Source organism: Melospiza melodia, chromosome 14 (genome assembly GCF_035770615.1).
Source record: "Melospiza melodia melodia isolate bMelMel2 chromosome 14, bMelMel2.pri, whole genome shotgun sequence".
NCBI lineage: Eukaryota > Metazoa > Chordata > Aves > Passeriformes > Passerellidae > Melospiza > Melospiza melodia.
Window position 1 is genome coordinate 12,805,968 of NC_086207.1, and position 14,633 is coordinate 12,820,600.

General features: G+C 47.1%; 1 protein-coding gene across 11 annotated transcripts in view; it reads right to left on the reverse strand.

Annotated features, from left to right (window-relative positions):
* Positions 1-407: 407 nt before the first annotated feature.
* The window catches only part of KLHL3 (kelch like family member 3), a 115,001-nt gene continuing 100,775 nt past the window's right edge, over positions 408-14,633 (reverse strand). For 10 of the 11 annotated variants that reach the window (XM_063168727.1, XM_063168729.1, XM_063168730.1 and 7 more), the window contains 9 exons: positions 14,077-14,193; positions 12,935-13,084; positions 10,308-10,425; positions 9,410-9,607; positions 8,422-8,523; positions 5,460-5,588; positions 1,650-1,790; positions 1,296-1,439; positions 408-1,054 (listed from right to left, as the gene is read on the reverse strand). In XM_063168727.1, coding sequence (XP_063024797.1) covers positions 1,026-1,054; positions 1,296-1,439; positions 1,650-1,790; positions 5,460-5,588; positions 8,422-8,523; positions 9,410-9,607; positions 10,308-10,425; positions 12,935-13,084; positions 14,077-14,193 — 1,128 coding nt within the window. In that variant the 3' untranslated portion in view covers positions 408-1,025. The remainder of the gene's footprint in view (positions 1,055-1,295; positions 1,440-1,649; positions 1,791-5,459; positions 5,589-8,421; positions 8,524-9,409; positions 9,608-10,307; positions 10,426-12,934; positions 13,085-14,076; positions 14,194-14,633) is intronic. The other variant, XM_063168733.1, reaches the window with a different exon arrangement.

Here is a 14,633-nt window from a genome sequence, read left to right on the forward strand (position 1 = left end):
ATTACAGTGACAGTGATTAGTTAATCTCCCTGCTCTGGAAGCATTAAAACACTGCAGGTATTTTACTTGGCTCATTAATCCCTGCTTGGGTGACAGAGGGCTCTCACTGCACGGAATGTCTCTACATTAATGGCACCATAAGGGTTTTTTTTTTTAACATCTAAATGCTCTATTATGAAATGGCATTGAGATGCTGGACAGAGCTAGAACTGAAGCTTTCAGCACAGCTGAAAAGTGTGGGTTGGGAACATTTTCTATTCAAGCAACACTGGTTTCACAGGAGCAACAAAGCCCGTGGGAGCAGCATGTGTAGTGTGGGGCTGTGGGTTCAGTGTGGCTCAGGTGCAGAGAGCTCAGCCCCAGGGAAGGCACTGCCCAGCAGGGCCCGGCACGCACAGCACACAGCATCCATGGCAAGTAGAAAAACCACATGGTGTTTATTTCCACAAGCATTTCAGGGATACACACAGCAGTCCAGTGGCATGTACAAACGTACGGCTGAGACAGCGTCACACTCGAGCCAGACCACCCTGTTCCAGTCCATTTCTGCTGTTTTTTCTCTGCTGGAACTCAGGAGTTTCCCCTGCTAGTATTAAAGTCCACCCTCCAGGCACAGTGAGTAAGTAGTTCAACCAGCAATGTGCACGGAGCATCAGTAGGGAAGAAATCCAGAAACGTTCGTTTTTACTCACATGCCCAAACGTAGCAGTTTTGTTTCACACAAAAAATCCCGTGCCTGCAGTCCAAGCACAGTGTTTATCTCAGGACACATGCCATCGAGAAGAACAGCTGATTGCACCACAGATAACAAGCAACACCTCGTGTCTAGCATGGAACACGTCCCCAGAGGGATTTTCACTTGGCTATGCAATCCACTGCAGAGTGGATGATGCTTGCAACGTATCACTTGTCATGCTAAGACATTAACAGCAATGAGATGGGTCAAGTCAGAGGTCAGTCATCTTCCCAACACCACCTAGCTGGATCCACTTCACTTCTGCTCCTCACATTGGCTTGATCGTGTGTCACAAGGGTTTGTGAATCACAGCCACACCTGTTGTAAGAACAGACAGACACAGTTATGGTGGGAGCAGCTCCTGGGTTGCCACGTGGCTACAATCATCCTGCAAAGCCTAAGGCCAGCAATGAGGGAGGTGTCTACCACTTCTGTGAAAGTTCCTCCTACTGAAATCAACGTAAAACATACAAAAAAAGTACAATTAAAGCTTCTGGGGGCACAGCCCTCAAGTTTAGGGATGGCCCCACTGCTGCCCACTCCCCCACTGCCTGTTTACCTGCATAACTCCTCCCTGTGCTCATGCTGGTTGGCAACAACGTCCACTTGTCTGTGCTGGGGTTGTAGTACTCCACCGAGGCCAGGTTGCAGGAACCATCATCGCCTCCCACCACGTAGAGGAGACCATTCACAGCACACACCCCTCAAAGCAGAGCACAGATGGTGAGACAGGAGCCAACTCATCCCCCACAGCACGCTGCTGCCACATTCCGATTCACCCCCAAGCAGATCCCTCAACTCCCATTTTTATCTTCTACAACACTGATCACATACACCACGAGCACACCAATTGCATTAAAAACCACACACAGACAACCGAGCCAACCACCACAGAAAGGCTTATCATGGTTACCTGCATTTCTTCTGCACATATTCATGTCTGCCACTTGCTTCCAGGTGTTTGTCCCTGGGTCGTAGACTTCCACACTCTTCCTCACCAAGGGCCCGTCGTGGCCCCCGGTGGCGTAGAGCAGCCCACTGAGCACACCAACACCTGCCAAGCACAGCCAGGTCAGCCACAGCACAGGGACAGGGCTGCACATCCCTGGGCATGGCCTTGGCCTCTCCAAGGCACCTCCAAAAGCATGGGCCACATGTGCACCAAGACCACATGGTCAGCTCTGCACCCACCCACCCCATGGCACCACAGCACCCTGCACAGTAGTGCCTGGCACATGTCCCCTCCCAGGAAGCTGTCAGGCTATCCAAGACCAGCAGTCTAGTCCCATGACACTCCTCTGCCCTTGTTCCATCTCTTTGCACTGACTTCCTCTCTGCCTCCCACCCCTCTTAGTTTCCATCTGCCTGATATTTTCCACCATGGGACCCTCTGCTTTTAGCCTGATTCCCCTTCCAGGACATTTGTTTTTCCTGCTGCCATTGTGACACACAACTTCATCCCTTGGATGATGTTCCTCTCCTCAACAATTTATAGCTCTTGAAGCTGCCACCTGGTTCCTCTCCTCCCACTCCCACCCCAAAACCTGGCAGCACGTGGCACAGACAAGGTGCCGCCAATGCCACCTTCTCAGCCATTTTTGAAGGCCCCTGGCCACTGTGGGAATGATAGAGTTCTTAAAGTTACTTCTGCCTAATATTAAGTATATTAGTTAATTAAAATGTTCACCAATCCATGGGAGTTAAAACTTTCAGCAACATATCTTCGTTAATAGGTTCAAAGGCCTCTATTAAAATTAACAAGGTGGGATGTTAGTAAAACAGAAACAGATCTGAATCACATCATTTCAACCATGGGCATTAACCAGTGTGCAGGGAGGGGTCCTGCCAGGCTGATAGCAACAGGTTTTTGACTTGGAACCCGTGCAAGGATCTCTCCTGGTTCAGGAAAGGAGAAGGCAGGAACAGCTGCTGAGCCAGAGAACAGGCACCACTGAGGCTCTGCAGCTCCATCAGGAGCATCCCCATCTGGGGACAGGTACACAGGTACAGTGTCACCTCTCCCCTCTCCAAATTATCTTAGCCTGCTCCTGCTGGGTTTGGTTTTGGGCCAGCCATCTCGCACTGTACCAGGAGGTGCTGAAATCCTAATATGACATTGGGACTCATGGTTCACCTCTGGCAAACATACAATTAATCTCTAACTGCCATAAATATCCACATTACTGGGCCACATCCTTGGCATGGTTGAAGTACTCCAACATGCAGGACTTGGGAAGAGCAGAACACATCCACATGTGTGTCCTGGCTCCTGAGCTGGAGCAGCTGTCTCCCAGGTCACTGGGAAATGGAAAATCACTTAACTGCATCTGAGCCCAGCAGCCTGGCTGTGCAGCACCTTTGCATTTGATTATATTCAGCTGTTAGTGGAAATCTTATAAGAAATAATTTAATGAGTAAACTAATTTAGCAAGCAAGAGAAGAAAAGAGCCAGAAATGCTCAAGCTTTTTCCCATGAAACTGCCTCCTTGTGCAGTGAGACAGGGCATGCAGGGACAGGGGAAGTGAACCACACAGCTGGTCCAGCAAACCCTGGAGTGTTCAACAAACGTGCAGTTGTGGCACCTGGGGATGTGGTTTAGCATGAACATGTCAGTGCTGGGTTAACAGTGGGACCTGATGATCTTAAAGGTCATTTCCAATCTAAAAAAAATTATGATTCTACAAAAGCTGGGCAGAACCTGCAGATCCCCTCAGCCCCAGTGCCTCCAGGGACTTGGGGACACCTGTCCCCAGCCCCACTAGATGTCAGCACAGGGACAGCAGAGCACGGTGTCATTGCTGGGGCTGGACAGCAGACTGTGCTGCAGCACTGCTGGTGGCAGTGGCACTGGACAGTCCCCTCCATCCCTGCTGCAGGGGCCTCTGCAGGACAGTCAGAGCCTGAGGAGCTCAGCTGTCAGGTGGGGACAGAAAACTGCCAAGTTTGGCAGGGGAGTATGAGCATTCCTAACAAAGGATTTGGCTACATGGAGAAACACTTGTAAAGCAGCGCTCAGAGTGTTTCCAACAACTCAATAAAACCCATCTCACTACAGCCACAAAAGTCTTGCTGTTTCAACACACTGCCAGCAATAGGAGAAACTCATTCTGCTCTCCTGGAAGGCTGCACTGGACTAGGTTTAAGCATCAAGCAGATACCACATACCTTTTACACAGAACTCAAACCAACAGTGTGTCCATATTTACCTCACCTGGAGCTACAGAAAAGACACTGGAGTGAGGAGAGAGACACAGGGTGTAGAGAGCAGCCTCAACCTGCCTGGCTCAAAAGGGAACTCCCACCACAGCGTAATTTGCAGGGCCATTTCAGCCCCAAAGGGCAGCCCCCAGGCTTTCCTGTGGGTTCCTGCACAATTCAGTATCAGGGAGGACTCACGGCACACACTGAGCATTAAGATCAACAATGACAAATGCCCATTCTACTGAAGATGATTTTAAATGCAGTGGATAAGAGCTCTTCTCCCTTTCAGAGAGGAACAATCACAGAGAAGACAAATTACTACCTGGCCCAAGATCATGTAGGAAATTAGAAACCACCAAGACTAGAATCCAATCATTTTACAACAGATCCTTTCCTCTAATACTCCAGATCACCAACTCTTGCAAAAAATCAACTAAAAACTAGCTAAGAAGGGAAAATCTGAGATTAATTTTATTATCCTACACACTGTGCAAATGAGGGGGAAAAGGGAAAACCACGAGGTTACAGGATACAAATCATGTGAACAGCGCAAACTACCAAAACACCCAGTGCAAACAACTAAATAACTATTTAGTGCAATACAACAAGCCACGAGAGCTGCTGAAAGATTTCAAGCCATTACATTTTCACCCCTCATGGGAAGCAGGGCACACAAGAGGTGGCACTTGCAAGCCCAGCAATGGAAAATCCCACTTTCCCTCCCTGTGTGTGAGCAGAGCAGGCGGTGTGTCACGGACATATTTTATGAAAAATCCTTTTCCTAGGATCTTTTCTCCTGAGAAGCTGAGGTGCCTCAGAAACAAAATGTAAACAATGATCATCTGCTGCTGTGGAATGCAACAGGTGCATCTGTGATTGGTCTCATGTAGTTGTTTGTGATGGTGTTCACAGGGGTCTTATGTTGAAGGAAGAGACAAGGATTTGACTGCATATTTCAGAAGACTTGATTCATTATTTTATGATATATATTACATTAAAACTGTACTAAAAGAATAGAAGAAAAGGTTTCATCTCAGAAGGCTAGCTAAGCTAAGAATAGAAAGGAAAGAAGAATAACAAAGGTTTGTGGCTCCAACACTGTGTCCAAGCCAGCTGGGCTGTGACTGGCCATTAATTATAAACATCCAACATGGGCCAATCACAGATGCACCTGTTGCATTCCACAGCAGCAGATAACCATTGTTTACATTTTGTCCCTGAGGCCTCTCAGCTTCTCAGGAGAAGGAAAGATTTCTCATAAAAAGATGTCTGCGACAGTTGTTCTTAATTAACAGCCAATCACAGTCCAGCTGTCTCAGACTCTCTGGTCAGTCACCAGATTTTATTACCATTCCTTCCTGATGAAATCCTTTCTTCTATTCTTTTACTGTCATTCTGCTATATCACTTTCTTTTACCATAATATATAACATAAAACAATAAATCAGCCTCCTGAAAGAGCCAAGATTCTCATCTCGGGGCTGCCTGCAGAGCCCACGGCGGAGCCCGTGCTGAGCAGTACCTGCCCCGCTGCGCCGCGTGCTCATGTCAGCCACGTAGGTCCACTCGTTGGTGGCGGGGTTGTACTGCTCCACCGTGCTCAGGCACTGCCGCGATGCGCCGTCGTAGCCGCCCACCGCGTACAGCTTCCCTGCAACACACACGGCAAAGGTGACGGCTCCCCACGCTGGCAAGGGTGCACGTGTGGCAACAAAGTCCCACAGATATGCTTAGCAGGAAGATTTGTGAATGTGGAGTCTCATGGAGGAATAGAGATGGAAGAAAGTTTTGATGGAGAAGGAAAGAATTGCTGAGACGGTCTTGCCGGATAACCAAGGAGGAAAAGGGTGTGTTAGTTAGGAAGGGTTTTTATGGCTTAGAGAAAAAGATAAACCCACCTCTATGACTTGGAGAAAAGGATAAACCCACCTCTATGACTTACAGCAAAGGATCAACCCACCTCTAGGACTTAGAGCAAAGGATAAACAAGAAGATGTTTTCGCCAAGCAGAAAGATAGCACAGACAAACAAGCCAGCAAATGCTGCAGGTATAAAAAAGGTCTCAGAATTTTCCACTGCGAGAAAACTGAAAAAGCAACTTCTGGCTTGAACTGTGACATACTTTTAGCCATTGGAGAACAGTAACATGAATATGGTAATTATAGCAGTTATGATAGGCTATAGATAAAAGTTAAGGTATCGATTGGTTCTACTGTATTAAGATGCTCAGGAAAGAAAAGTATATAATGCAAGGTAACCAAAAATAGCTCCAGGCCTGCCTGCAGCTGGAGCTGACAGCTGTAGGCACAGCTCTGTCGCCCACGACCCTGGACTGCTGTAACCTGTTGGATGTAATAAACTGCATTTTGAAGAGCTGCCTGGAGTCCCACATCTCTCATTCTTACACAGCCAGGCTCACCCACAGGCACAGCCCTGCCTCAGGTGGTTCTAGGGGACATGTCTAAACCTGTCACTGTCATATTTTCTGAAAAATCCCTTTGCCAGGATTTCTTCTCCTGGGAAGCTGAGAAACCTCGGAGAAAAATGAAAACAATATTTTCTCATTTGCTTCTGCCGTGTTTTGCTGCTTTGGAATGTGGTCTGGAGATTGTTTATCCAACAGGTGGTTGTTTGATTGCTTCATGTGAATTGTTTTCACTTTATGACCAATCACAGCCAGCTGGGTCAGGACTCTGGAAGCAGTAACGAGTTTTCATTATTCTTTGTAGCCTTCTGTCTGTATCCTTTCTCTACTCTTTAGTAAAGTTTTAGTATAGTATTCTTTAATATAATATCATATCATATCATAAAATAAGCTCGACAAACATGTAGAAAAATTCTAACCTAAATTTTTGTACAAAACCTAGAAATAATATAAATTCTCAATCAATGACAGCAAAATCTGGCCATGAATGAGCTGTGCAATTTTCTGCATGCACAAGACTCCCACCAGCAGTTATCTTCAGCCTCAGGCTTTTGCATCCTCCTGATTCTGGATGTTTGCAAGTCTCCAAGAACAGGCTGGCTCTTTTCTTTCTCCCTCAGGCCCACTCATGACCTCCTTCTGCATCTTCCTGTCTCTAGGAACATTTCAAACTCTTACTTGTGCTGTTGGTCCTGCCTAGTTTTTGTCAGTGAATCAGACAAGAGTGCCAATCTAGGCAAGACAAGATCAATTTCCCTGGCTGACATGGGTTATTAGGTATTTTCAGTGTATAATTGATCATCAGATCAATTTTTGTCACATTCAGATGAACCCTGTGGATTAACTGCAGGCTGCAGCTTGTTCCCTACACCAGTGTGATCAGCTCTTGTGCCCATCACATGCCCTTATTATTTTTATCATGGACTCCAACATATGCAACACTTACTTGTGTTTTCAAAAAAAGGAAAGGAAAAGGATTTCATGAGTCTCCAGCAGAAAATGCATCTCTCAGGTCCATATTTAATACTTTTTCTGCATTCAAGTCACTTGAATAAATTCCAATGACTGATAGCAGCTCAGCACTTCCCAAGCATGGGCCAATTTTGAAGGAGGTGCTTCTTAAACATGCAAATTTAAGTTACTGACCACTATTTATTTTGACTTTATCTCCCTTGTTCTTCTCACATAAACATATTTCATGTACACTAACATATTCCATGTACTTCCCACTCAAACAGGTCCAACCAAAGCACTGTAAATCATGGTTAATATGGTTTATAATAAGGCTTGTGCCAAAGCTGCTCTGCACTAAGGAAAGTGCTATGCCACACTAAAGACAAGTTCAAATAAAGCCTTTCACTTGCTTCAGAAAAGATTTTGTAAAGGAATAAATGATTCCTACTTAAACTTTTCATTCTCCAGAGTCCAAACTGAGCTGCTCAGCTCCAGCTGCCCCAAGTTTGGTGCTGACCCAGAGGTGCCAGCAGCTGCCACCCTCCTGCCCAGCCTCCCACCCCGCTCTGAGCTGCCACAGCCTGTGCTGTCATCACCCCTGCTCATTCAGGAACCCCAGCAGAGCTCTGCCTGATGTCAATAAACACAGGTTTTAGTATTCCTGCCAAACCACCAGCCTGGGGCTGTGGGACAAACTCTGTTGCTGTTCCTCTGGCTGAGCAGATTTTCCATGCTGGGTATTCCATCCACGCAGCGTCTGCCAGCAGCAGCAGCATCACACAGCACACAGCAGTGCTGGCTCTCACCAGCCAGAACCAGCCCAGCAGAATTAGGATTCAAAGAAACCTGCACACACCTGATTGCATTCGCAGGAGGCATGGGCTAGTCTGATACAGGTCTGAGGCTCTTGGAAAGCTACACATGATTTTTCACCAAGATAAAGAGGAGAATGGAAAAAGTTGCAGCAATTACATCATATAAAATCAATCTTTCCCAACTGGGGTAGGGAACAGTTCTTGCCATTCCCTCCTACTGCACTTAACCATTCAGGCTTCTGTTTGACAAGTAACATTTGCTTGATGGAAATGGCTGCTCATTTTCTTACCCTCCACAACTCCAACTCCAACACTGCTTCTTCTTGTGTTCATGGGAGCCACAAAAAACCACTCATTGGTTTTATAGCTATAGGCCTCAACTGATGCCAGACCTAGTTAAAAAGGGGATACACAGGTTTTCTAATTAAAAAAAAAGAGAAGAAAAAAAGATTGGTGTTGCACTTTCATCTGCCTTCCACCTCCTCCCAAGCCCGTAATTCCCACCATGCTCCTGCAATCCCACTTCCTAACACCCTGCCTTTCAGGCTGGGACCAGCATGGCAATGCCACTTCTTCAGTGGCTGGGAAAACTGTTACCCCATCACCCTGGGACTGCTGCCCCTCCAATGTGCTGAGGCCACCAAGGTGAGCAGAGTCCAAATTCCAAGCCCAAAAGCCCCACATGGTTTCAAGCATTCCAAAACATCCATGCAAAGGTTTAAAAATTCCCCCAGCCCCTGCTGCAATAGTTAGTTCAGGGCTTAACCAAGTGGCAGAGCTTTACAGCAGAGGCAGAGGTGTGAATCTAAACACGCAGCCATGCCAAGACAAATCCCTGTAAGATTCCTTGCTAGTATTTTATTCATGTTGGTATGAAAAATTTAACTGAAACAAGGAAAAAAAATCCCTTTTCAGCCCAGAAAAAGCTTAATCACACAGAGAATGAGGCTGAAAGAACTGTATCACAGTTCTAAAAATAAGAAGAAAGAAAATAATAAAGGGTGCGATTCTCTGCAATATAATAATTTTGGTTTACTGCAGAGAAATAGGGAAAACAATAAGGAAAAGAAAATAAGGGTGAGATTCTCTGCAATTACTGACAGGTCAGAACGTGCACATGGATAGTTACAACACACACCAAACCCCATTTCTGGCTCCCTCTCTACAGAACCCCAGGGGAAGAGCACAAGAACCGCTCTAAAGCTCTGCAGTCTCTGCAGGGCCTCCAAAAACCCTTTTGCCAGGCCAGGCAGTGCCTGGTGCTTGCCCAGCACCTACCAGTGCTGCCATCAAAGCCTCCCACGGCGTAGAGGAGGTCGTTGAGCACGGCAGCGCCCAGCGTGCTGCGCCGCTCCTGCATGCTGGCGATGGACGTCCACTGGTCCTTGGCGCCGTCGTACACGTCCACCGTGCGCACCCGCAGCGAGCCATTGAAGCCTCCCACGGCATAGACACTGCCAGCCATGAACACCACGCCTGGAAAGGGGAGAGGGGGTCACAGCAAGCCCTCTGGAGCTGCCCACATGCTGCCACCAGGGTGCGAAAGGCGGCGGGGGAGAGCGGGATGCGGGTCAATGTCAATCGGTGTTTTCTGCCGGTTAACGCCGAGCGTGATAAAACATGCGTGTCATGTGGGAGGTGGAATGCACATGAAAACATGGCAGCACAAGGCACAGATGGAGCTCACACCTGAGTGAGTAATTCTGTGAGCCAGAGGGAACACCAAATGGTGAGCCACATTCACAGCCCTGTCAGATGTTTTCAGCTTAAAGATCTGCTCTCCATCACCCACTCCTCCGCACCAAGAGGGACTGACTCAGCTCGTTTGATTTTCACAAGGAAACCAGCAAGAAAAGCTGGACCCCTGTGGGCTGCCAAGACAGCAACAGGGGAGGAGGAGAGGAAACACTGATGGAGGAATAGCCAGGAGAGAGAGATGAGGAAGGGGAGACAGTGGGAGGGCTGACAGGCAGGAGCAGCCCCACTAGACAGCAGGACATCCACCTGAACAAGAAAGGAAAGATGGCTGTAGGGAAAGGAGAAGGCATGGCAAAAAGAAAGAGCTGCTTGAGGCCAGGGGCAAAGAGGAAGCTAAAGGGAGGACTAAGGACATTTATCCAGAGCTGAAGAGCTGCATTAGGGAAACAAAGAAGGTGGCAGCAAAAGTTCCCTTTACCTGCTCTGCATCTCCGTGAGGGAAGCTCAGCAACCTGATCCCACCGCTCCTCCTCAAAGTCATAGCACTCCACACTGCGAATGGCTTTGGGTGCTTGCCCACCCACCACAATCATCACCTGCAGGGGGAAGAGGAGAGCTAGAAAACCTCAGACATGACCCTGGGCAGCTGGTCTCTGCAGAGAAACCATCACACAACCCGATCAAGAGCAGCTGCCAAAACGTGCTGAAGGTCAGCTGGAAGCCTCTGCAGGGACACTTATTTCAGGCAATTATATTTCAAGGGGGAAAAATTTCTCTCCAATTGAATGCATGCTAAATTTCTCTCCAATTTAATGCATGCTAAATGCCACCCCATTTACCCTTCCTCACTGTGTCCAAGGTGGGCAACTTGCCCAATTTCCCCTTGAAATACAAAACCTTTTGGCACCACAGCATACCCAAGACTCACTGCAAAAGTATTTTTAAGTGAAGAAGATTCCAGCATAATTTCCACTGGCAGCCCACTGTTTAGTCATTATCTCCATGGTGGTGCTAAAAATAATCAATGCCACTCAGCAAATAAACCGTGACAGCTGCGGTGCCACCTGCGGGGAAGGCGACACTCGGGGAAATCACCACAACTGTCACGACCTGGGGGGTCTGGGCTGCTGAAGGATGTGATTTGTCAGCTTCATTAAGGCTTTTGGCTGCCACAGGTACTGCAGGAAATGCAGGAATTAAACCCTGAATTCCTTACAGGTAGGGAAGGGCTACGTCAAGGTGGTCAAGGGCAACCTCAGGAGTGGAAGAACCACACTGCTGGGTCAGGCTAAGGGTTCATCCAGCCCCAGACTCCACGACCAGCAACAGCAAGGGGTGGACACTGATGGGAAAGTGAGAAGATCAGAAGATCTGGGCAGCATGCAGTGTGATGCTTCCCAAAATGGCCCTATCTGCTGCCAGAAGACAAATTCCCCATGGATACGGGTGCCAGGAGCCTGCAGCTCTGCACTCGAGGGTGCCCCATGGCTCTGAGCCCCAGCTGGGCACTGCAAACCAACACCTGCACTGGCAAGCAGCTGGACCTGCACTTGGTTCAGCACACATTTCATTCAACCCTCCACAGCCATCAGGAGGGAGGATTGGCTCCCCTTACCACAGCAAATCAAACATCACCCAAGACAATCTGACTTTTACAAGGCCAAGGAGCTAGAAACAAGATTATAGGCCTTCAAATATAGATAAAGAGTGGTTGGAAAACTGGCTTTAGCCTCTGCAAGGCAGCCGGGAGTAGCTGAGGGGATAAGATCATCACTTGGGTCACTCAGATAAACTCAACTCCAAGCAAGGTTGCTTTAAAAGTAGAGAGCTAGACAGCAATTTAAAGAATTTGAAGAGCACGGAAATAGTGGCCTGTTTGACCTACAAAGATGAGAACATGATATTAGGAACCAAATTAAGTGTAAATTAACAGCCTGACTATAGTTGTGTAACAGTCTCCCATGGAAGCCACAGGGCTTCATGCGATTACAGAATTAAGGGATTCCACAGCAGACAATAATCCCTCATCAGCAGGACCAACAGGCCAGATGAAAGTTTCTCAGTAACAGGATTGCTGAAAGATCATCACCTCCTTCCCTTTCTTCACAGTTCAAAAGAAGGGAGGAGAAACCTGCAGAAGGATTTGGGTTTGTACTCACAGGTCATGCTATAAAAGATGTTGAGAACCTCTGAACTCACTGATTTGCTGTTCCTTTTATCCTTAACTACCTTAGTCCTTGAACAAGGGCCATGTCAGCCCTCCATGATAGCCCCAAAGCTGTGCTCTACCAACTTCATCTCAGCCACAGCAGGCAGATAGGACACTGACACACACTGCCACATGCTGCAAAACCACGACTTCTCAAAGGACAGTCCAGTATCCAAACATCAGAAACAGCACAGATCTCACAGACCATCCCACAAAGCAACCTCATTGTTGTTTGTGCTTGGAAAAATAACACACTGTGCTTTTGATGTCCTGGAATCTCCAATTGCTTACTAGCACCTTCAGTGGCAGTCTGCTGAGAGACTGTGCCACACTGTGTTTATCTCTGGGGCACAGAGAAAAGCTCCTGTGGTCGTTTTTTTTCTTCACTAATAAAGTGGTGCTGGAGCATCCCACGCCTGCAGGATAAACGTGGGGAGTAACAAGGATTATTTATTCAGTTGCTGCTTTGAGTCCATTGAAATTCACTTCAGACTTCCTGCCCATGGGGCTGGGTGCTGTTTCCTGCTTTCCTGGCTTCTGATTATGGATACAGGAAAGGAAGAGACACCCACTGAGACCTCCTCAGCAGGGCTCCACACGCCCTTACCAGGCAGCAGCAGCTCAGGCAGCCCTCCCAGCACTCCAGCAGCCACTTGTGGCTGACAAAACCCTTCAAGAGCAAAACTCCTTCCCCTAAGGGCTTATCTAAGCTTATTCAACTTAATTATGTCTCCTTGCTGGGCACAGGCAGTGCCAGAAGAGGGAGTAAAACACTTCCAAGCACAACCACTGAGTCAGTAAAGAGTAACACAGCAAGTTGTGGATCTCCTGTCAAAGGACTGAAAATGGCACCAGGCACAGGGGTGAGGTGACACCAAGTGACAAGCTCAGCTTACCTTTGGCAAGCTAACAGGGGTCCTTGGCTTTGTCCTGGGATTCTTTATTAGTTGCCTTTGATCCAGAGGAAGCAAATGATATTTCATGGCTTCAATAAGGAAGTCTTTACAGGTGTTGTTATTCTTGATTAAAGCTTCTTCTTCGACTGTCTGAGAACATGCACACACAACAAGGATCATTTACACTGGCACAGGTCACAGGGAGCTTTGGGGAAAGAACATGTAACCTGGAATTTCCCTTCAAATGTACCAACATTAAAAAAAAATTCAGGAGACAAATACAGATTTCCAGCTCCTCCCAAAGAAGCACATGCAGTAACATCCAAGTTTCTCACTTTTTCCCAAGATCACTCACAAGAAGCGAGTATTTTATCACCCTCTGCCAAACATTTGATGCACTTGACTCACCAGGAGTCTGGATACAAAGTGATTTCTTTTATCTGAGTCAGAATTTTTAAGGAGAGGCAGTATCTTTTATTCCATTAGAAGATACAGATGAAAGAAAAGCAAAACCATGATGGATTCGTCTTGTGAATACCAATTTTATACCAATTGTATTGATTTTTTTTTTAGATGTATGATAAAAGCATCATAGTCAAAGAGCCCAAATGCCAACCCCTTCTTTGGGAATTCTCAGCTCATTATGTAGGCCCAGATGCCAGGAATTCATTTATGAAGAGCAATCTCCAAGTCAGACTGAGTCAGAGAGTGCCTCCCCTGCCAGCCACACAGACCCATATGCATGCACAGCACACGTCTCAAACCAAAATTATCACACATTATGTGCTCCCATTATGATGTTTTGCCTGTGCATGACAGAAAAAAGCTGCACGAGCTTGTAACACCACCACTTGAGTATTTTCAGGGTGAAAAATCACAAGATATTCACTTATCAATGTTTCCCGTTGAGGGACAGCAGCTCTGCTCTCAGCAGTGCCTGGCAGAGCACAAGTCCCATTTTCAAGAAGGTTTTTGAAGCACACATTGATTTCAGAGTCCACTCAGTTGTTTGCTTTTATTCTTCTGTTTACAGACTCAGCAACAGACCAAATTACCCATCTCAGACACAAACAGCCCAGCCACTGATTAAGGAGCAGCCAGCAGCTTAAGTGCAAGCATTGATGTCTTCTTTGCAGACTGACCTGTACCAGGTAATCCCTGGGCAAGAGGGGCAGGCGAACGTGCTCCATCAGCTTAGCCATGTGCTCCAAGCGAGATTCCTTCTCATAATTGATCCAAGAGATAACTGCTTCAAACACCTGCACAGATAAATACAATTAAACGGGGAAGAGACAGCTTCCTTGCAGAGTCACCCACCCAAAATCAGCAGCACAGTGATTTTAGAGCATCAGAGGAAGGGGGGGCAAGATCTTTATCAAACAGATGAAAAAGCTGTGGCTGCACAGAGCACAAGCAGCACTGTAGCAAAGAGCTGAGCTGACCATGCATGTTAACAAGCAGCCTCACATCTAGATGTGCTGTATCACTCCCAGAGCTAAGTGCATGTCCAGAACAATCATATACCTCTTGGACATGAGCACTGGAAGGCAGCCAGGAAACTTAATGAGCCTGCTGACATTTGCACTGGACATTATTCATGAAATCAGCCACAACAATTACTCCTGATAACAGAGATCTCCCTCCTCCAGGAGCCTGGCCACACAGTAAAGTCACTACACTCATATTTAATCACTGCAGC